The 24426-nt window shown below is 34.8% G+C and overlaps 1 protein-coding gene across 2 annotated transcripts in view; it reads right to left on the bottom strand.

Annotated features, from left to right (window-relative positions):
* Positions 1-1800: 1800 nt before the first annotated feature.
* The window catches only part of LOC113629023 (protein unc-13 homolog C-like), a 305901-nt gene continuing 283275 nt past the window's right edge, over positions 1801-24426 (bottom strand). For both annotated transcript variants that reach the window (XM_027123065.1, XM_027123066.1), the window contains one exon: positions 1801-1964. In XM_027123065.1, coding sequence (XP_026978866.1) covers positions 1942-1964 — 23 coding nt within the window. In that variant the 3' untranslated portion in view covers positions 1801-1941. The remainder of the gene's footprint in view (positions 1965-24426) is intronic.

Below are 24426 nucleotides of genomic sequence, written 5' to 3'. Positions count from 1 at the left end.
TATTCAGATATGAGTTAAGAAAGCAAGTTGTTTTCAAGTGACGGATGCCACAGGAAGGTAGGAATTTAAAGAACTGTAAGCTCATAAACTCAGATAAGCCTCTAAGACTATGACATACAAATGTTTTTTAAATTTAAATTGGGATTCAACTTATTTTCTAAAATAAACATTTTATTAGTTTTGTCACAGTATCATTTTTTTATAAACTTAAAGACAGTATATGTGGGGTAGTGGGGAGAGAGTAATCCATTTATAACCTGAATTTTCTATAAATAATCCATAGTGAACTTTTGCCACAGTTCGTTTTTATAACATATTTAAATTACTGTGACATTACAGATGTGAATATAAATCTTCACATATTTAAAGGACATTGAAATGTTTGTATACATAAATAATATCTAGTTACTTATTTGAAAAATCTCAGTAAAAATGATGTTATTATCCAGGAGCTTTAAATTTGAAACTTAAAATTTTTCATATGTTTAATTTAAAGAAAATAGCATGTGGATGTTATTTAACAAAATTCATTTGAAGAGGATGGGAATATTATAAAACATAACCGTGAGACTATTTCTTTGCCCCTCCAAAAAACCCTAAACCATATATCTAAATTTTGCTTCTATTTCTATTGTACACAAAAATGTTCAAATTTCAACACCTACAAAACAATTTAACTATCTATCCTGTGCATTAGCGTTGGTCCACACATTACACTTCGAAAATTGATTATATGTTTGTTCATTTACAATAGTATCTAGTATCATTTACAATAATGACACAGAAATATTCTGGAAAATTCATTAATAGATGAACAAACATTACATAAATGTTTTGAAATATTTACATCGCTTATGAATAATGAAGTGCAAAGTTTTCCAAGGTATGTTGTCAAATAGTAAAAAAGAAAAGGTAAGGAAAAAGAAACCCACAAGTTGCAGATGAAATATAGCATAGTAATTAAGATCAGAGACTCTGGAACTAGACTACCTTTTGAATACCGACTTTGCTACTTACTAGGTGTATGAAGAGAAAGGTTTGGTTTTGGTTGCTTTTCTTTATTTCTTTGTTTTTAACTACGTTATACATCAGTTTCCTCATGTGAAATGGAGGTCAAAATAGTACTTACCTCACAGGGCTATTGTAAGGAACAAATGAGTCATTATATATGAAACAATTGTAATGATATCTGCTATTATGTCAGCACTAAACTAGTGCTTCTTTATTTACATATAGAATGGCCTAATTTATGTTCAACACACAGAGACAAACAAAACTATTATTCTATATGAACTTATAGAACATATATGTTTGAAAGCACACAGAAAAAGGCCTAACAACACACATGCCAAACTGATACCAATGTATCATTAGGGGCATTAAAGGAAATCCCTTGCTGTTTGAGTATCTTACATAGAAAATATAATTAATACATTATTTTGTGATTACATTTTAAATACTTTATACACTCATTAAATGGAACTATAAAAAATAATGGTGAAGATTACATTTACTCACTTATTGACATAAAAAATGTTCATGCATCGTAAAGTGCAAGCAAGCAGATCAAAACACTATTAATTTTATTAACATGAACTCAGTAATGTAAAATTATACGGTTATGTTTTGTGTATGGAATGATCATGTTAATGTTTATTCTGGCTAGGTGATTTCAACTTTGTTCTTTATATATAGATACATGTGTATATAATTAAACATAAATACACACAAATCTATACATTACTTTTTTAAAAACACTATAAAAGCTATTTTACTGTGAAAAGAAAGCAACAGCAAGACAAGCTAATTATGCCATCATGCAACATTCTGCATTCAAAATACATATGTTGAGAACCACTGATGAATGGAATGAATTAGAGAGGTTATGAATGTACTTACCCACCAAACGCCTGAAGTGCAGAGAACTGGGAAGCATCCAAATCACTGCCACTTACTATTCGAGCCTTCAACGAAAATGGAGAAAAACAAAAACAAAACAAAAGAAAGAGGCTTTTAGCATCCTATAGCTGTGTATACATGAATTTGGAACACGCGTCAACTGCACTAGACACGTAACACCTAGTATGACAGATGCTAAGCAGGGTCAGCTTCAAGTCAAAGCTACTGTGTTTTTGTGAGTGGAGGTTTTGAAATTAGCTGTCAGCATTCAGACAAAAGCACTGGCAGAGTCGAGGAAAATATCATATTCCAAATACTATTTGCCCTTAAAACTTGGTATGTGCAGTGAAGATCATGAATCAGTCAGAGAGATCATGATTCGCCAGACTTAAAAACAGATGCTGAGTTTGACCGTAGCAGACCCCTAGGTTGGCAAGTGTAAGCTAAAGTAAGCGAAGCTGGCAAGGTGTAACCTCTTCATAAATGCAACAGATTGGGGCACACTTAAAGGACAACCAAAGAATGGAAAGCTGGGATAACATGCACAGTTCACAACTAAAACAGAAGAACCAAAACAGGTCTAATATGTCACAAACAAACATGTACAAAAGACAAGATCCCTCAGGAGGGAAGAAAAAGTATGATTTAAAACCTTTTCATCCACAGAACTGCTATCTGAAAGAGAATCAGGAAAAGAAGGAATAAATGTTAGATGGAGTACTTTTCAAGAAATCATTTAAACATATACATGAACAAAGTGTTAGTGTTATATAGTTTAAAATCATAAATGAACCCCAAGGGAAGAAGGATAGTTGGTCCTCACAATTTAAAGAGCCGGAAAATGTGCCAGAATGCTTGAAAAGTATAAAAGAGTGATTACAGGACTTAACGAAAGACAATGTGTCGTAAAAAGAAAAGAACAGTTTAAGTATCAGAATGCCTAGGCTCCAGTTGGGGCTCTGCCACTTACTAAGCACACTGGGCAAACTACCAAATTCTCTGGAGTCTGGAGGCTAGACCTAACTCTGAAATAAAGTCACTAATACTTTGCTTTTTGCCTCCAAACGTTGTGGAGAGGATCAATTAAGATCAATATATATGAAAGTAAACCCCAGGTGACTATATAAACTAAAGATGTTTTATTGAGGGATTATTTATGGCTTCTCATAGAACTTCAGAACTAAAAGATTAATTAAGTATATTTCATCTTGCAAATAAGAAAACTTGCCTGAAGGGATTAAATGACTTAGGATCCCAAAACTAGTAAATGACAGAGTGGGACACAAATCCCGGGCTTCTGATCCCCCACCTGCTGCCCTTTAGATCCAATGTTTCAGGTGAATTGAACAAAACAGTGAGGGGTGGTTGAGCCACAGTTCTCCAGTGCAACTTAAGATAAATCACAAGGTCAACATTTATCACTTTCAACTGCTCATGGGCCCAAGTAGATGAACAATGGACTACTGTTTGTTTGTTGTTGTTTTTTCCTTTTTGAAACTCAAGTCTAAATCTGTAAGGGTCATCATAGCATGGTCCATTTCTACCTTACATAGTGTTATTGCTTTTTAGCATAAAGCTGGAGGGATTTCTCTATCAATGCAAGTTTGCAGAAAGCTAGAGCTGGCAAGACCTTACAGTTCATGTAGTCCAAACCCCTTATTTTTATAGATTAGCCCCAGAGACAGAAAGATTTCCCTGAGGTCATGTAACTCAATGATGACCTTTATTGATAAAAATCTGAAATATATTTATTTTCTTGACTCATTAAGTATGAACCAGTTAATATAACTAAATATTTTTGTGCAATAGTTCAGATTTTACAATATCCCAGGGTTCTATCTTTGAATATAAAACAGGGTAAGGCACAATATAGAGTAATAAAGCAAATCTTATTTATGGCCATAAGCATTTTTAAATACTTCACAAAATACAGAAAATAAAATTCAGCACAGTATCAGAAGAATAATATATCACAGCCACGAAGATTTTTTCATAAGCATGATTTAAAATCACTGACGAATTTAACATGACATATTAACTGGTCATAAAATACATATCTGCATTTCAACAGGAACACAGAAGTTATTAGATAAAATTTCAAAATCTTCCAAATAATTTTTAACCTATTTAAAATAGGATTGGAATGAGTCTTAAGTTTAATATGCTAAAAACATCTTTCAGAATCAACTTAAGTGTAAAATATTAGGGCATCCCTATTATTAAAACAAAAACGTTCACTACCGTATTTTAACTTAATTCCAGAAATTCTGACCAATATATTAAAACAGAAATAAACAACACCAATGTTGAAAGGTAAAATACAGAGTTATTATTTTTCAGGAATTACAGTATTATACCCTGAAAACAAGCCAAACCAAACCACCTGGAAAACTATTAGGATAATAAAATAGGTGGCAAAGTGAATATATAACCAACACATCAAATAACAACATTACGTTATTTCCTACTAACTAGCAATAACTAGTTTGGAATACAAGGACATTAGATCTCATTTCAAATATCCAGTACTGTGATACAGTCTTCCATTCTAACTGGCTTCTATAGCAACCACTTGACTATATAAAGGTAATCTTACCAAAGTTGTTATTTTTCAGCTGCTAAATGTGGTAATACATTAACTTTTCATTCATTGATTCATTCATTCTTTCACTGAATACATATTTTTATTAATTATCAATGAAGCTTTGTTGTTCACTTTGACTCCTTTCTTGTCCCCATTTGAAACCTTTCTGAAATACAAATATGATGTCACTTCCCTTTTTAAAACCCACCAATGTCACCCAATGCCCGTTTGAGAAAATTAGATCTATATATACTAGAAATTCATGGCTCACCAGTCCTCATTCACATCCTACACTTTGGCCACAATTAAATTCTTGCCCTTTAGTTTCCATGACATGTCTTTTAAATATGTACCTTTGCATTTTCAGTTTCCTCCCCCTAAAAGAAGTTGCTGCTTTCTTCATCCAGCTAACTGCCTGTCAGCCTCCAAAACTCAGTTGAAGCATAACCCCCTCTCCTGGAATCTTGTCACTTTTCAGGGATTCATGGTATTTATACATGAGCGCTGCACACTGTGTATTCCTCTTGGCTAACCCTCAAAATTTCCCAATTTCCTTATCTGAAATTATTCTAAAAAAGTGTCTCAATGATACTTTAAGCTTTTTGTCAACTTCCATTATATTCCTGAAACACCAGGAGATGACTAATAAATGTTTGCTAAGCAGTGACTGTACAACCTTACATAAGCTATACAACTTTATTGAAGTATTTAAAAATCCATATAAAGAAAACTATTATTTCATCTTTCTGTATAGGGAGGATGAATTACTTTCTAACAGATTTATAGATTTAACAGTTAAAATCCTAATGGCAAGTTGTTGTAACTTGAAATTATTCTAATTTTAAGTATAACTAGGTCAACAAACAAACAAGTAAAAACACATAAGATTGTTTTAAAGGAGATTAATGAGGGCAGATTACACAAATATTGAAAGTCTATAATAGCTAAAATATTATGGTTGTGGCAAAATAATAGAAGATCAATGAAACATAAGTATACATACTTATGTATACTCTAAAGTAATATACCCTTATACTTAAGAACTTAGTGAATAAGAAAGGACATATTATTATCAAAGAAAATGAGAAACATTAGTTAATAAGTGATGCTTATGGGGGCAGAGACAAGATGGCAGAGTAGAAGGACTTGAGCTCACCCCCCTCACCAAAACACCAAAATCACAACTGACTGCTGAACAACCATTGACCAAAAAACACTGGAAACTACCAATAAGACAAAGAAGAAGCCAAATGAGACACTAGAAGAAGCACGATCATGATAAAATCAAATCACATATCTGCCAGGTGGGTGACCCACAAAATGGAAAACAATTATATGACAGAAGTTATCCCAGAGGAGTGAAAGTTCTGATCCCCACATCAGGCACCCCATCATGAGAGTCTTGCATCAGGAGGAGTCCCCAGAGCATCTGGCTTTGAAGGTCAGTGGGGTTCTGATCACAGGAATTCCACAGGAGTGGGAGAAACAGAAACTCCACTCTTGGATGTTGCACACAAGGTCTTGTGCACACCCAGACGCAGGGGAAAAAGCAATGACCTCATAAAAGCCTGCGCCAGACCTACTTGCAGGTATTGGAAGGTCTGCTGCAGAGGCAGAGGGAGGCTGTGGCTCACTGCAGGGGAAAAGATAATGGAGGCTGTAGTTCTAGAGAATACTCATTGGCAAGAGCCCTCCCGTAGGTCACCATTTTCCCACAAGACCTGGCACCACCCAATGGCCTGTACGCTCCACTGCTGAAACACCTCAGGCCAAACCACCAACAGGGTGGGAACACAGCCCCACCCATCTGCAGACAGGCTACCTAAAGTCTTCCTGAGCCCACAGCTTCCCAATGAACATACCCCTTCACATGGCCCTGCCCACCAGAGGGACAAGACCAAGCTCTAGTAACCAGTGGGCAAGAACCAGCCCCTCCCACCAGAAAGCTGGCATAAGCCCCTTAGACCAGCATTATCCATCAGGGGACAGACAGCAGAAGCAAGAAGAACTAAAACCCTGCCTCCTGAGGAACAGAAACAGCAAACACAGGAAGTTAGACAAAATGAGACAGCAGAGGAATGTGTCCCAGATGAAGGAACAAGATAAAACCCCAGAAGAACTACTAAGTGAACAGGAGACAGGTAATCTACCTGAAAAAGAATTCAGAGTAATGATAGTAAAGATGATCTAAAATCTTGGAAAAAGAATGGAGGAACAGACAGAGAAGATAGAAGAAATGTTTAAAAAAGAGCAAGAAGATCTACAGAACAAACAGAGATGAACACTACAATAACTGGAATAAAAATACACCAGAAGGAATCAATATCAGAATACATGAATCACAAGAATGAATAAGTGAACTGGAAGACAGAATGGTGGAGATCACTGCTGCAGAACAGAATAAAGAAAAAAGAATGAAAAGAAATGAGGACAGTCTAAGAGACCTCTGGGACAACATTAAACACACCAATATTCTCAGTATGGAGGTCATAGGAGAAGTCAGAGAGAAAGGATCTGAGAAAATATATGAAGAGTTAATAGCTGAAAACTCCCCTATCATGGGAAACGAAGCAGTCATCCAAGTTCCAGGAAATGCAGAGTGTCCCAGGCAGGAAAACCCCAAGGAGGAACATGCCGAGAGACATAGTAATCAAGTTGACAAAAATTAAAAACAAAGAAAATATTAAAAGCAACAAGGGAAAAGCAAAAATAACATACAGGGAATTCCCAAAAGGTTATCAGCTGATTTTTCAGCAGAAACTCTACAGACCAGAAGGAAATGGCAAAATATATGTAAAGTGATGAAAGGGAAGAACCTACAACCAAGAATACTCTACCAAGTAATGCTCTCATTCAGATGTGATGGAGAAATCAAAAGCTTTATAGACAAGAAAAAGCTAAGAGAATTCAGCACCACCAGAACAGCTTTGCAACAAATGCTAAAGGAACTTCTGTAGGAGCAAAAGAAAAAGCCTCAACTAGAAACAAGAAAATAATGAATGGAAAAGCTCACCAGTAAAGGCAAACAAGAGTAAAGGTAGGAAGTCATCCACACACAAATATGAAGTCAAAACCAGCAACTGTGAGAAGAGGAGAGTATAAATGCAGGACATTGGAAATGCATTTGAAATTAAGGGACCAGCAACTTAAAAAAATCTTGTTTGTATACAGACTGCTATATCAAAACCTCATGGTAACCACAAAAACTACAATAGATACACAAAAAATAAAAAGGAATCCAAACACAACACTAATGTTAGTCATCAAAACACAACAGAAGGGAATAGAAAGGGAAGGAAAAAGACCTACAAAAACAAAACTATAACAAAATGGCAATAAGAACATACATATCGATAATTACCTTAAACATATATGGATTAAATGTTCCAACCAAAAGACAAAGACTGGCTGAATGTATACAAAAATAAGACCTATATATGTGCTGTCTGCAAGAGACCCACTTCAGATCTAGGGACATATACCAACTGAAAGTGAAGGGATGGAATAAGGTATTCTATGTAAATGGAAATCAAAAGGAAGCTGGACTAGCAATACTCTTATCATACAAAATAGACTTTAAAATAAAGACTGTTACAAAAGACAAAGAAGGACACTTCATAATGATCAAGGCAACAATCCAAGAAGAAGATATAATAATTGTAAAAATATATGTACCCAACATGGGAGCACCACAATATATAAGGAAAAAACTAACAGCCATAAAAGGAGAAAGCTACAGTAACACATTAATAGTGGGGGACTTTAACACCCCACTTTCATCAATAGACAGATCATACAGGGAGAAAGTCAAAAAGGAAACACAGGCCTTAAATGACACATTAGACCAGATAGACTTAATTGATATTTATAAAGCATTCCATCCAAAAGCAGCAGAACACACATTCTCCCTACCTGCACATGGAACATTCTCCAGACCTTACCACATGCTGGGCAACAAAATCAAGCCTAAGGAAATTTAATAAAATTGAAATCATATCAAGCATCTGTTCTGACCACAATGCAATGAGATTAGAAATCAACTACAAAAAAAAACTGGAAAAAAACACAAACGCATGGAGGCTAAACAATATGCTACCAAACAACCAATGGATCATTGAAGAAATCAAAAAAGAAATTAAAAACTACCTGGAGAAAAATGAAAATGAAAACATGACGATCCAAAACCTATGGGGCTCAGCAAAAGCAGTTCTAAGAGGGAAGTCCATAGCAATTCAAGCTCACCTCAAGAAACAAGAAAAATCTCAAATAAATAACCTAAACTTACACCTAAAGCAACCAGAAAAAGAACAACGAACAAAATACAAAGCTAGTAGAACAAAAGAAATCATAAAGATCAGAGCAGAAAAAATTGAAATAGTGAAGAACAATAGAAAAGATCAATAAAACTAAAACCAGGTTCTCTGAAAAGATAAACAAAATTGATAAACCTTTAGTCAGGCTCAACAAGAAAAACTCGGAGATAGAGGGCTCAAATCCAAAAAATTAGAAATGAAAAAGGAGAAGTTCCAATGGACACAAAGGATATTAAGAGAATACTACAAGCAACTATATGCCAATGAAAGGAACAACCTAGAAGAAGTGGACAAATTCCTGGAAAGATACAGTCTCCCAAGACTGAACCAGGGAGACATAGAAAATATGAATATGCCAATCACAAGTACTGAAATTGAAACTGTGATGAAAAAACTCACAACAAACAAAAGTCCAGGACCAGATGGTTTCACAGGCAAATTCTCTCAGACATTTAGAGAAGAGTTAATGCCTATCCTTCTCAAACTATTCCGAAGAATTGCACAGGAAGGAATATTCCCAAACTCATTCTATGAGGCCACCATCCCCCGATACCAAAACCAGACAAAGGTACCACAAAAAGGAAAATTATAGGCCAATATTACTGATGAACATCGATGCAAAAATCCTCAACAAAATACTAGTAAACCAAATGCAACAATACATTAAAAGGATCATACACTACGAATAAGTTGGATTTATCCCAGGGATGCAAGGATTTTTTTAATATCCATAAATGAATCAGTGTGATACAACACATTAACAAATTAAAGAATAAAAATCATATGATCATCTCAATAGATGCAGAGAAAGCTTTTGACAAAATTCAGCACTCATTTATGGTGAAAACTCTCCAGAAACTAGATATAGAAGGAACATACCTCAACATAATAAAGCCCATATATGACAAATCTACAGCTAACATCATACTCAATGGTGAAAGGCTGAAAGCATTTCCTCTAAAATCAGGAAGAAGACAGTGATATACACTCTTGCCACCTTTATTCAACATAGTTTTGGAAGTACTAGCCATGCCAATCAGAGAAGAAAAGGAAATCAAAGGAATCCAAATTGGAAAAGAAATATAACTGTCACTGTTTGCAGATGACATGATACTATACATATATAATTGTAAAGATGACACCAGGAAACTACTAGAGCTAATCAATGAATTTGGTAAAGTTGCAGGATATAAAATTAATACACAGAAATCTGTTGCATTGCTATACACTAACAATGAAAGATCAGAAAGAGAAATTAAAGAAACAACCCCATTCACCATCACATTAAAAAGAATAAAATACCTACGAATAAACCTACCTAAGGAGGGAAAAGATCTGTACTCTGAAAACTATAAGATGCTGATGAAAAAAATCAAAGATGACACAAACAAATGGAAAGATATACCATGACCATGGATTGAAAGAATCAATATTGTCAACATGACTATACTACCCAAGGCAATCTACAGATTCAATGCAATCTCTATCAAATTACCAATGGCACTTTTCACAGAACTAGAAAAATCGTAAAATTTGTACAGAGACACAAAAGGCCCTGAATAGCATAAGCAATCTTGAAAAAGAAAAATGGAGCTGGAGGAATCAGGCACCTTGACTTCGGACTATACTACAGTCATCGAAACAGTATGGTACTGGCACAAAAAAACAGAAATACAGTTCAATGGAAGAGGATAGAAAGCCCAGAAATTAAACCATGCACTATGGTCAATTAATCTACAACAAAGGAGGCAAGACTATACAATGGAGAAAAGACAGTCTCTTCAATAAATGGTGCTGGGAAAACTGGACAGCTACATTTAAAAAAATGAAATTAGAATATTCTCTAACCACACACACAAAAATAAACTCAAAATGGATTAAAGACCTAAGTGTACGACTGGATACTATAAAACTCTTAGAAGAAAACATAGGCAGAACACTCTTTGACATAAATTGCAGCAAGATCTTTTTTGATCTGTCTCCTAGAGTAATGAAAATAAAAACAAAAATAAACAAATGGGACCTAATTAAACTTAAAAGCTTTGGTACAGGAAAGGAAACCATAAACAAAATGAAAAGACAATCCACAGAATGGGAGAAAATATTTGCAAACAATGAGAGGGACAAGGTATTAATCTCCAAAAGTTACAAGCAGCTCATGCAGCTCATTATCAAAAAAAAAAAAAAAAAAGAAGAAAGTAAAGAAAAATCCAATCTAAAAATGGGCAGAGGACCTAAACAGACATTTCTCCAAAGAAGACAGGCAGATGGTCAACAGGCACATGAAAAGATTCTCAACGTTGCTAACTATTAGAGAAATGCAAGTCAATACTACAATGAGATATATAACATTTAACACCAGTCAGCATGGCCATCATCAAAAACTCTACAAACAATAAATGCTGAAGAGCATGTGGAGAAAAGGGAAACCTCCTACACTCTTGGTGGGAATGTAGATTGGTGCAGCCACTGTGGAGAACGGAAGGGAGGTTCCTTAAAAAACTAAAAACAGAGCTACTACATAACCCAGCAATCCCACTCCTGGGCATGTATCCAGAGAAAAACATGGTTCAAAAGGATACATACACCCCAATGTTCACTGCAACATTTTTTTAGAATAGCCAAGACATGGAAACAACCTAAATGTCCATCAACAGATGAATGGATAAAGATGTGGTACATATATACAATGGACTATCACTCAGCCATTAAAAAGTGTGAAATAATATCTTTTGCAGCAATATGGATGGACCTGGAGATTATCACACTAACAGAGAAAGACAAATATCATATATTTCTTATATGAAGAAAATAAAAAAATGATACAACTGAACTTATTTACAGAACAGAAACAGACTCACAGACTTAGAAAACAAACTTATGGTTACCAAAGGGGAAAGGTGGGGGTAGGGATAAATTGGGAGTTTGGGATTCACAAATACACACTACTATATTTAAAATAGATAACCAACAAGGACCTGGTTTATAGCAGAGGGATCTCTGCTCAATATTCTGTAATAACCTAAATGGAAAAAGAATTTGAAAAAGAATAGATATATGTATATGTATAACTGAATCACTCTGCTGTACACCTGAAACTAACACAACATTGAAATCAAATATATTCCAATATGAAATAAAAATTATAAATAAAATGTTACTTAGAACATTGGGTAAATACTTCTAATACTCATTTGTATCTCATACATATATCATGAAGTTTCAGATGTATTATTAAATTTAAAGTAATTCAAATTCAAGTAAGAAAAAGTAAAAATAAAAATGTATATTTATTCAGCCTATGGAATAAGAAGATATGCTCAAACTTAGAGGTAAAAGAATACAACAAAGAGAAACGTTTGATAAATTTATATTCATTTACTATTTTTGTATACAAAAACAAGAAAATAAAAAATATTTTTTGCTGAATACACGTATATTAATATGTTCAATGTATAAAGAACTCTCACATGTCTATAAAAAGTGACACTAATACCCCAATAGATACACGGTCAAGAATGTGACTAGATAATTCACAAATTAGAATGCAATAGTCAATAAGCATGAAAAATTAACCAGTTTATTAAAACTATGCCTAACCATGATTATAAAATTAGCAAAGTTAAGAATAATGATATTAATTTCAATGATATTGAAAATAATTACCAAGGTCTTTGAGGATATCAAGAATCAGGCACTCTGATATAGGGTTGGTAACAGTGAAAATTATATTTGTCAGAAACCTTTTAGTGATGTCTAGCGATAAACTTTGTTCTTATGGGTGAATTCCCTTTTTGGAAGTTGATGCTAAGGAAATTAAATTTGTTATGGACTGAATTGTGTCCCCCTTAATCCATATGCCAAAGTCTTAACTCCCAGTACCTCAGAATATAGCCTTGTTTGGGAGTAGAGTTCTTGCAGATATAATTAAATGAGGTCATACTGGAGTAGGTGATCCACAATCCAGTATGACTGATGTCCTTATAAGAAGGAGAAGTTTGGAGACAGATAAACACACCCAAGAAAAACATCACATAAAAATCAGAGTTATACTGAGAAGCCTAAGACCTACCTACCAAAAGTCACAAGAGAGGCCTGACAGATCCATCCCTAGAGCCTTCAGAGGGAGCACTACCTTGTCAATACACCTGGATCTAGCCTCCAGAACTATGAGACAATTTCTCTTGTTCTCAGTCACTCAGTTCATGGTGCTTTGTTACAACAGCCCTAGCAAACTAAAATAATTTTAAATACTGAAGAAAATCTATGTGAGAGGATCTGCATTGTTTCATTATTTACAACAACAAAAAAAAAAACTGGACAAACATACACAGCCAAGTATAGAAGCGTGGGTTGAAAATTATGTTCTATGACCTAGATGCAATAATTTGCTATCATTAAAATAAATGCATTTAAAGACTATATAAAGATGTAGGAAATATTATGTATATTATATATATGATATATACGTATACATTTATATTATACATGTTACGTATGTATGTAATCAATATACACATTCTCACGATGGCTTTGTTCCTTGATGAATTGCCTTTTACTCTACATGTAGCTATTTTGCTTAGTTGAATTCTGGTTAAAATTCTAATTACATGCTGGATACTCCCCATAATGCTTCTCCTAATGCTCCTTGTCTTAGAAGTCCTATCACCTCACATCAAGGTCATTTTGCAGTTCAGTGACTTGATATCTTTAATATAGACCCATGGTGCCTCCATGTACTTATAGTGAAACCTCCTCTATAAATGGGATTACAGTGAATTTCTGTGACTGTATGCTTCTTAATGTCTCAAAATAACATAGTTAATTTTTTTAAACATAATATTTATCAGGTGAACATCATTATTCTCATCAACCATGCTGCATGGGAACCTAGGAAACTAAAATCTTTAGCATGTAGGAGTGCACATGATGTAAGTTTAATAAGCCCATCGGAAGTTCTTGTGTGAGCATCCCTGAGAAGGAAATCTGAACGTGATTTAGGTAACATGTGACCACCTTTGCCCTCAGTTTTCCCTCATATAAGTGAACTAAGGTTTAACTAGCATGTATCTGAAACCTCTAACTCTAAATTTCATGCTTTTGTTTGCATATGTATAATAAAACTTCACTATAACAAAGTGTATTTACTCACAAGCTACCACAGAAATATTTAAAATTAGTATCTAATGCTTAAATGAGTTATTTATAATCATTTCACATTCTCCTAAGATAAAAGTAAAAATTGTTTCCGCTCTTGATATTTTACCCATAACACCACACCTTTGGAAGGAAATTTGGTAGAAGAGACCTCTAAGTTCGTAAAGAATCTGAGTTCTAGAGTCATACCTGGCTTAGGAGTTTCATTAAACCTCTTTGCTCTATGGTTCTTCATTGATAATATATAGCTTCCACTGGTAGTAATATTTCAGTATGTGCTTTGGAAATATGTTTGCTTTACTTACCAGGACATCAAAGTATCTATCACTTTTACAACATGTACAATATATGCCTGAGAATCATGAAATGGGAGCTGAAGACAATTCAGAGAAAACGTTATAATGTTATCAGAGTACTGCTGAGTTGCCATTAACTTTTACAGAGTACCTACTATGTGCTACATAATCTGCAAAGCACATTATCTGCTCTTTTATTGAATGCTTTGAACTGTCTTATAATGTATCAATATTCCTTAGATGCTGCCAGGGCAAAGGAAACGCTGTGAGCATGGCTCACATTTCAGTTCTAATTCTGGATGCAATAGGGTGGGTGCTAACTGAAAGATTAATGCTTATTAACTCATCTTACACTTTTGTTCAAGGAGGTAACCTGAAAAATTGAGTCAAAAATATGAAAGATATGATATGGGAGCAAGAAAAGAAATCTCTCTCTCCAGCCAGGGAGGATAAGGGGTTTAGAAAGAATAGATTATTTATGAGTGGGTCTTTGTCAAATGAAGGCATTCTTGGCAGAGAGAAAGTAATTTTAAAAGGCACTGAAGCTTGAAAGAGTATAGTGTGTTAGGAACTAAAACATGGCAATGTGAGAGTAAATACTAAGAAATAAAAGGTAGATAAATGGAGCTCATAGTATGAAAATCTTTACATATCTTATTAAGGAATTTATACCCTAATTGCAATTTGAAACCACAAATAGCTAGACAGTGATATATAACATGAACAGAATTTTATTTTGTTTTAAAAAATCCAAATCAGTCCCCTGGACAAGGCAGAACAAGACGATATGGAATGGTCTGCTAATTGATCCACATATACCACAATTTTACACAGATACACAAATGGTAAGTAAAGTAATTTTTAAAACTTTAAAGCATATCTAAACTCAAAAAGAAGAACTATCTCCCAATATGTACAAATGAAGTAGAAATTCAGCACTAACTATGAATGAAATAAAACCCAAAATTGCTTACAGGGGTATTGCAACCATTCATTCATTCATTCATTCAGCAAATATTGATCAAGAGCTCCCTAGGTGCTAAGCACTGTGCTAGGGACTAAGGATACCAAACTTGAAAATAAAGATAAAATTACATAAGCAGTGGTGATATTTAACGTTAAGTCTACATCACGGAATCTGCACAAGCAAAGCTAAAAATCTTCTTGAAGCTACCTGGGTAAATCAGGAAGTCAAAACCGTATAAATACACTCATACAATATAAACGAATGAGATAAAAATTATCTATGGCAATGGAGAAACAAGGAAGTTTTCCATCCACTTAAAGACATAAACAAAAGAAAATTTACAAAGGAAAACCTGAATCTCAGTCCTGTACCAAATGTGGTTTCACAGTTCACATAAAAATTAAATACACTTATTCTTTCACATAAAATACTAATAAAAATTGACAATGCACCTTGCCACAAAAGAAACCTCAACATATTCCATGAAAGTGTTATCCTAAAGACCAATTACATAAGAAATCAACAATGGGTCAGTGATTTATAATAACAAAAAACCCTCCATTTTGAAACTCATTAACACTTCCCCTTAAGATTTACAGAGGATTAAAAAAATGGTGTAAATCATGAAATGTGAATAGCTAAACTAAAATTAAGCATATACAGAGACACACATATATATATATTTGTGGGATAACTGTGGTATGATAGAGTTGCAGACTTAAATGTTTTAAGCAAATAAAAAAATTAAAACAAAGTAAAAATGCAACTCAAAGCTAAAAAGAATTATAGCATAACCCAAAGCAAGTAAAAAATCAGAACAGTAAAGAGTGGAAATAATGATGTAAAATTATTTTTTGAAAAAAAAAGGTATGAAAAAAGATGTTTTAAAAAACTTTAATGAAAGTATGGAGAATCTTGCAGCTTGTGGAAGGAAAATCACATTCACAGGAAGGCACACAAAATGAAAAAGCACAGGACTATGTACCAGATGAAGGAACAAGATAAAATCCCAGAAAAACAACTACATGAAGTAGAGATAGGAAACCTTCCAGAAAAAGACTTCAGAATAATTATAGTGAAGATGATCCAGGATCTTGGAAAAAGAATGGAAGCAAAGATTGAGAAGATGCATGAAAGTTTAACAAAGACCTAGAAGAATCAAAGAACAAACAGAGATGAACAATACAATAATTGAAATGAAAAATACACTAGAAGGAATCAATAGCAGAATACCTGACGCAGAAGAACAGATAAACAACCTGGAAGACAGAATGGTGGAAATCACTGCTGTGGAACAGAAAAAAGAAAACAGAAAGAAAAGAGATGAAGACAGTCTAAGACACCTCTGGGACAACATTAAACACACCAACGTTCACATTATAGGGGTCCCAGAAGGAGAAGATAGAAAGGACCCGAGAAAATATTTGAAGAGATTATCGTTGAAAACTTCCCTAGCATAGGAAAGGAAATAGCCACCCAAGTCCAGGAAGTGCAGAGTCCCAGACAGGATAAACCCAAGGAGAAACATGCCAGAACACACAGTAATCAAATTGACAAGAATTAAAGACAAAGAAAAATTACTAAAAGAAACAAGGGAAAAATGACAAATAAGATACAAGGAAATTCCCATAAGGTTAACAGCTGATTTCTCAGCAGAAACTGTACAGGCCAGAGGGAGTGGCATGATATATCTAAAGAGATGAAAGGGAAGAACCTACAACCAAGATTACTCTACCCAGCAAGGATCTCATTCAGATTCGACAGAGAAATCCAAAGCTTTACAGACAAGCAAAAACTAAGAGAATTCAGCATCACCAAACCAGCTCTACAGCAAAGGATAAAGGAACTTCTCTAAGTGGGAAACACAAAAGAAGAAAAGGACATACAAAAACAAACCCAAAACAATTAAGAAAATGGTAATAGGAACATACATATTGATAATTACCTTAAATGTGAATGCATTAAATACTCCAACCAAAAGACACAGGCTTGCTGAACGGATGCAAAAACAAGACCCATATATATGCTGTTTACAAGAGACCCACTTCAGACCTAGGGACACATACAGACTGAAGGTGGGGGCATGGAAAAAGATATTCCATGCAAAGGGAAATCGAAAGAAAACTGGAATAGCAACACTCATATCAAATAAAATAGACTTTAAAATAAAGAATGTTACAACAGACAAGGAAGGACACTACATAATGATTAAGGAATAAATCCAAGAGGAAAATATAACAATTATAAATATATATGCACCCAACATAGAAGCACTTCAATACGTAAGGCAAATGCTAACAGCTATACAAGAGGAAATCAACAGTAACACAATAGTGGGAGACTTTTACACCTCACTTACAACAATGGACAGATCATCACGACAGAAAAGTAATAAGGAAACACAAGCTTTAAATGACACAATAGACCATATAGACTTAATTGGTATTTATAGGACATTCCATCCGAAAACAGATTACACTTTCTGCTCAAGTACGCATGGAAAACTCACCAGGATAGATCACATCTTGGATCACAAATCAAGCCTCAGTAAATTTAAGAAAACTGAAATGATCCGAAGTATCTTTTCTGACCACAACACTATGAGATTAGAAATAAATTACAGGGGAAAAAACGTAAAAAACACAAACACATGGAGGCTAAACAATATGTTACTAAATTACCAAAAGATCACTGAAGAAATCAAAGAGGAAATCAGAAAACACCTAGAGACAAATGACAAGGAAAACATGATGATCCAAAACCTATATCGCTTCTCGGCCTTTTGGCTAAAATTAAGTGTAGTACCAAAACCTATGGGATGCAGCAAAAAGCAGTTCTAAGAGGGAAATTTATAACACTACAATCCTATCTCAGAAAACAAGAATAATCTCAAACAAACAATCTAATCTTACACCTAAAGGAAAAAGAAGAAACAAAACCTAAAGTTAGTAGAAGGAAAGAAATCATAAAGATCAGAGCAGAAATAAATGTAATAAAAAAAGAAAACAATAGCAAATATCAATAAAACTAAAAGCTGGTTCTTTGAGATGATAAACAAAATTGATGAACCTTTAGTGAGACACATCAAGAAAAAGAGGGAAATCGATACAGCCACTATGGAGAACAGTAGGGAGGTTCCTTAAAAAACTAAAAATACAACTACCATATAACTCAGCAATCCCACTACTGCGCATATACCCCGAGAAAACCGTAATTCAAAAAGAGTCATGTAACACAATGTCCACTGAAGCTCTATTTACAAAAGCCAGGACATGGAAGCAACCTAAGTGTCCATCAACAGATGAATGGTTAAAGAAGATGTGGCACATATATACAATGGAATATTACTCAGCCATAAAAATAAACGAAATTGAGTTATCTGTAGGGAGGTGGATGGACTTAGAGTCTGTCATACAAAGTGAAGTAAGTCAGAAAGAGAAAAACAAATACTGTATGCTAACACATATATATGGAATGAAAAAAAAATGGTCATGAAGAACCTCGAGGCAGTACAGGAATAAAGATACAGACCTACTAGAGAATGGACTTGAGGACACGAGGAGGGGGAAGACTAAGCTGGGGCAAAGTGAGAGAGTGGCATGGACATACATACACTACCAAACGTAAAACAGATAGCTAGTGGGAAGCAGCCACAAAGCACAGGGAGATCAGCTCGGTGCTCTGTGACCACCTAGAGGGGTGGAATAGGGAGGGTGATGCAAGAGGAAAGATATATGGGGATGTATGTTTATGTATAGCTGATTCACGTTGTTATACAGCAGAAGGTAACACATCATTGTGAAGCAATTACACTCCAATAAACATGTTAAAAAAAGACCACTCACCTCCAAAAAAAAAAAACAAAAAGGAAAAAGAGGGAGATTACTCAAATCAATAAAATTAGAAATGAAAAAAGGAGAAGTTACAATGGATACCACAGCAATATAAAGCATCATAGGAGACTACTACAAGCAACTCTATGCCAATAAAATGGATAAACTGGAAGAAATGGAAAAACTCTAAGAAAGGTATAATCTTCCAAGACTGAACCAAGAAGAAACAGAAAATATGCACTAGACCAATCACAAGTAATGAAACTGAAACTGTGATTTAAAACCTTCCAACAAACCAAAGTCCAGGACCAGATGGCTTCACAAGTGAATTTTATCAAACATTTAGAGAAGTGCTAATAACCATCTTTCTCAAACTCTTCCAAAAAATTGCAGAGGAACACTCCCAAACTCATTCTACGAGTCCACCATCACCCTGATACCAAAACCAGACAAAGACTACAAAAAAAGAAAGTTACTGACCAGTACCACTGATGAAAAAAGATGCAAAAATCCTTAACAAAATACTAGCAAACAGAATCCAGCAACACATTAAAAGGATCATAAAACATGATCAAGGGGGATTTATCCCACGGATGCAAGGATTCTTGAGTATACGCAAATCAATCAATGTGATATACCATATTCACAAATTGAAGAATAAATACCATGTGATCATCTCAATAGATGCAGAAAAAGCTTTTGACAAAATTCAAAACACATTTATGATAAAAACTCTCCAGAAAGTGGGCACAGCAGGAACCTACGTCTAATACTAAAGGCCATGTACAACAAACCCACAGCAAACATAATTCTCAATGGTGAAAATCTGAAAGCATTTCCACTAAGATCAGGAACACAACAAGGATGTCCACTCTTGCCACTATCATTGAACATAGTTTTATAACTCCTAGCCATGACAATCACAGAAGAAAAGGAAATAAAAGAAATACAAATTGGAAAAGAAGCAATAAAACTGTCACTGTTTGCAGATGACATGACACGATACATAGATAATCCTAATGATGTCACCAGAAAACTACCAGAGTTAATCAATCAATTTGGTAAAGTCGCAGGATACAAAATTAATGCACAGAAATCTCTTGCATTCCTATACACTAACAACCAGAGATCAGAAAGAGAAATTAAGGAAACAATCACATTCACCACTGCAACAAAAAGAATGAAATACCAAGGAATGAACCTACCTAAGGAGGTAAAAGACCTGTACTCAGAAAACTGTAAGACGCTGATGAGTAACAGTGTTGAGAGTGGGCAACCTTGTCTTCTTCCTGATCTTAGTGGAAATGGTTTCAGTTTTTCACCATTGAGGACAATGTTGGCTGTGGGTTTCTCATATATGGCCTTTATTATGTTGAGAAAAGTTCCCTCTATGCCTACTTTCTGCAGGGTTTTTAATCATAAATGGGTGATGAATTTTGTTGAAAGCATTCTCTGCATCTATTGAGATGATCATATGGTTTTTCTCCTTCAATTTGTTAATATGGTGTACCATGTTGATTGATTTGTGTATATTGAAGAATCCTTGCATTCCTGGGATAATCCCCACTTGATCATGGTGTATGATCCTCTTAATGTGCTGTTGGATTCTGTTTCCTAGTATTTTGTTGAGGATTTTTGCATTTCAGTTCATCAGTGATATTGGCCTGTAGTTTTCTTTCTTTGTGACATCTTTGCCTGGTTTTGGTATCAGGGTGGTCGTGGCCTCGTAGAATGAGTTTGGGAGTGTTCCACCCTCTGCTATATTTTGGAAGAGTTTGAGAAGGATAGGTGTTAGCTCTTCTCTAAATGTCTGATAGAATTAGCCTGTGAAGCCATCTGGTCCTGGGCTTTTGTTTGTTGGAAGATTTTTAATCACAGTTTCAATTTCAGTGCTTGTGATTGGCCTGCTCATATTTTCTATTTCTTCCTGGTTCACTCTCAGCAGGTTGTGCATTTCTAATAATTTGTCCATTTCTTCCAGGTTGTCCATTTTATTGGCATAGAGTTGCTTGTAGTAATCTCTCATGATTCTTTGTATTTCTGCAGTGTCAGTTGTTACTGCTCCTTTTTCATTTCTAAATCTACTGATTTGAGTCTTCTCCCTTTTTTTCTTGATGAGTCAGGCTAATGGTTTATCAACTTTGCTTATCTTCTCAAAGAATCAGCTTTTAGTTTTATTGATCTTTGCTATCGTTTCCTTCCTTTGTTTTTCATTTATCTTTGATCTGAATCTTATGATTTATTTCCTTCGGCTAACTTTAGGTTATTTTGTTCTTCTTTCTGTCATTGCTTTAGGAGCAAGTTTAGGTTGTTTGAGATGTTTCCTGTTTCTTAAGGTCAGATTGTATTGCTAAAAACTTCCCTCTTAGAACTGCTTTTGCTGCATCCCATAGGTTTGGGTCGTCGTGTCTCCAATGTCATTTGTTTCTAATTTTTTTTGATTTCCCCTTTGATTTCTTCAGTGATTACTGAAGAAATTATTAAGTAGTGTGTTAAGTAGTAGTGTGTTAAGTACTACTATTAAGTAGTGTGTTGTTTAGCCTCCACGTGTTTGTATTTTTTACAGATCTTTTCCTGTTGATATCTACTCTCATATTGTTGTGGTGGGGAAAGATACTTGATACGATTTCAATTTTCTTAAATTTGCCAAGTTTTGGAAGTTTTAGCCACAACAATCACTGAAGAAAAATAAATAAAAGGAATCCAAATAAGAAAAGAAGAAGTAAAGCTGTCACCATTTGCAGATGACATGATACTATAAAGAATCCTAAAAATGCTACCAGAAAACTACTAGAGCTAATCAATGAATTTGGTAAAGTAGCAGGATACAAAATTAATGCACAGAAATCCCTTGCATTCCTATACACTAATGATGAAAAATCTAAAAGTGAAATTAAGGAAACACTCCCATTTACCACTGCAACAAAAATAATAAAATATCTAGGAATAAACCTACCTAAGGGGACAAAAGACCTGTATGCAGAAAATTACAAGACACTGATGAAAGAAATTAAAGATGATACAAACAGATGGAGAGATATACCATGTTCTTGGGCTGGAAGAATCAATATTGTGAAAATGACTCTACTAACCAAAGAAATCTACAGATTCAATGCAATCCCTATCAAACTACCACTGGCACTTTTCACAGAACTAGAACAAAAAATTTGACAATTTGTGTGGAAACACAAAAGACCCCGAATAGCCAAAGCAAACTGGAGAATGAGATATGGAGCTGGAGGAATCAGTTCCCTCACTTCAGACTATACTACAAAGTTACAGTAATCAAGACAGTACGGTACTGGCACAAAACCAGAAAGATAGATCAATGGAACAGGATAGAAAACCCACGCACATATGGTCACCTTATCTTTAATAAAGGAGGCAAGAATATACAGTGGAGAAAAGACAGACTCTTCAATAAGTGGTGCTGGGAAAACTGGACAGGTACAGGTCAAAGTATGAAATTAGAACACTCCCTAACACCATACACAAAAATAAACTCAGAATGGATTAAAGACCTAAATGTAAGGCCAGAAGTTATCAAACTCTTAGAGGAAAACATAGGCAGAACACTCTATGACATAAATCACAGCAAGATCCTTTTTGACCCACCTCCTAGAGAAATGGAAATAAAAACAAAAATAAACAGATGGGACCTAATGAAACTTCAAAGCTTTTGCACAACAAAGGAAACCATAAACAAGACCAAAAGACAACCCTCAGAATGGGAGAAAATATTTGCAAACGAAGCAACTGACAAATGATTAATCTCCAAAATTTACAAGCAGCTCATGCAGCTCTAACAAAAAAACAACCCAATCCAAAAATGGGCAAAAGACCTAAATAGACATTTTTCCAAAGAAGATATACAGATTGCCAACAAACACATGAAAGAATGTTCAACATCGTTCATCATTAGAGAAATGCAAATCAAAACTACAATGAGGTATCACCTCACACCTATCAGAATGGCCATCATCAAAAAATCTAGAAACAATAAATGCTGTGGAGAGGGTGTGGAGAAAAGGGAACCCTCTTGCACTGTTTGTGGGAATGTAAATTGATACAGCCACTATGGAGAACAGTATGGAGGTTCCTTAAAAAACTAAAAATAGAACTACCATACGACCCAGCAATCCCACTACTGGGCATATACCCTGAGAAAACCATAATTCAAAAAGAGTCATGTACCAAAATGTTCATTGCAGGTCTATTTACAATAGCCAGGACATGGAAGCAACCTAAATGTCCATCAACAGATGAATGGATAAAGAAGATGTGGCACATATATACAATGGAATATTACTCAGCCATAATAAGAAACGAAATTGAGTTATTTGTAGTGAGGTGGATGGACCTAGAGTCTGTCATACAGAGTGAAAAAAGTCAGAAACAGAAAAACAAATACTATATGCTAACACATATATATGGAATCTAAGGAAAAAAAAAAAAGGTCATGAAGAACCTCAGGGTAAGATGGGAATTAAAGACACAGACCTACTACAGAATGGACTTGAGGACATGGGGAGGGGGAAGGGTAAGCTGTGACAAAGTGAGAGACTGGCATGGACATATATACATTACCAAACGTAAACTAGCTAGCTAGTGGGAAGCAGCCGCATAGCACAGGGAGATCACCTTGGTGGTTTGTGACCACCTAGAGGGGTGGGACAGGGAAGGTGGGAGGGAGAGAGACGCAAGAGGGAAGAGATATGGGAACATATGTATATACATAACTGATTCACTTTGTTATAAAGCAGAAACTGAAACCATTGTAAAGCAATTATACTCTAATAAACATGTTAAAAATAATTAAATAAAATAAAATTTAAAAGAGACACTGATGAAAGAAATCAAAGATGACAAAAGCAGATGCAGAGATATACCATGTTCTTGGATGGGAAGAACTAATATTGTGAAAATGACTATATAACCCAAAGCAATCTACAGATTCAAGGCAAGCCCTATCCAATTACCCATGCCATTTTTCTTTAGGAAGCGAGAACAAAATATCTTAAAATGTGTATGGAAACACAAAAGACCCCCAAAACCAAAGCAATTTGAGGGAAAAAAACAGAGCTGAAGGAATCAGACTCTGTGACTTCCAATTATACTGCAAAGCTACAGTATTCAAGACAATATGGTACTGGCACAAAAACAGAAATATAGATCATCAGAACAGGATAGAAAGTCCAGAGGTAAACCCACGCACCTATGGTCAACTAATCTATGACAAAGGAGGAAAGGATACAATGGAGAAAAGACGCTCTCTTCAATAAATGGTGCTGGGAAAACTGGACAGCTACATGTAAAAGAATGAAATTGGAACACTCCCTAACACCATACACAAAAATAAACTCAAAATGGATTAGAG

This window comes from Aethalodelphis obliquidens, unplaced genomic scaffold, assembly GCF_003676395.1.
Source record: "Aethalodelphis obliquidens isolate GAN/ISIS:26980383/991018 unplaced genomic scaffold, ASM367639v1 scaffold26, whole genome shotgun sequence".
NCBI lineage: Eukaryota > Metazoa > Chordata > Mammalia > Artiodactyla > Delphinidae > Aethalodelphis > Aethalodelphis obliquidens.
The sequence above is the reverse complement of the archived record's forward strand: the minus strand, read 5'-3'. Positions and strand labels throughout refer to the sequence as shown.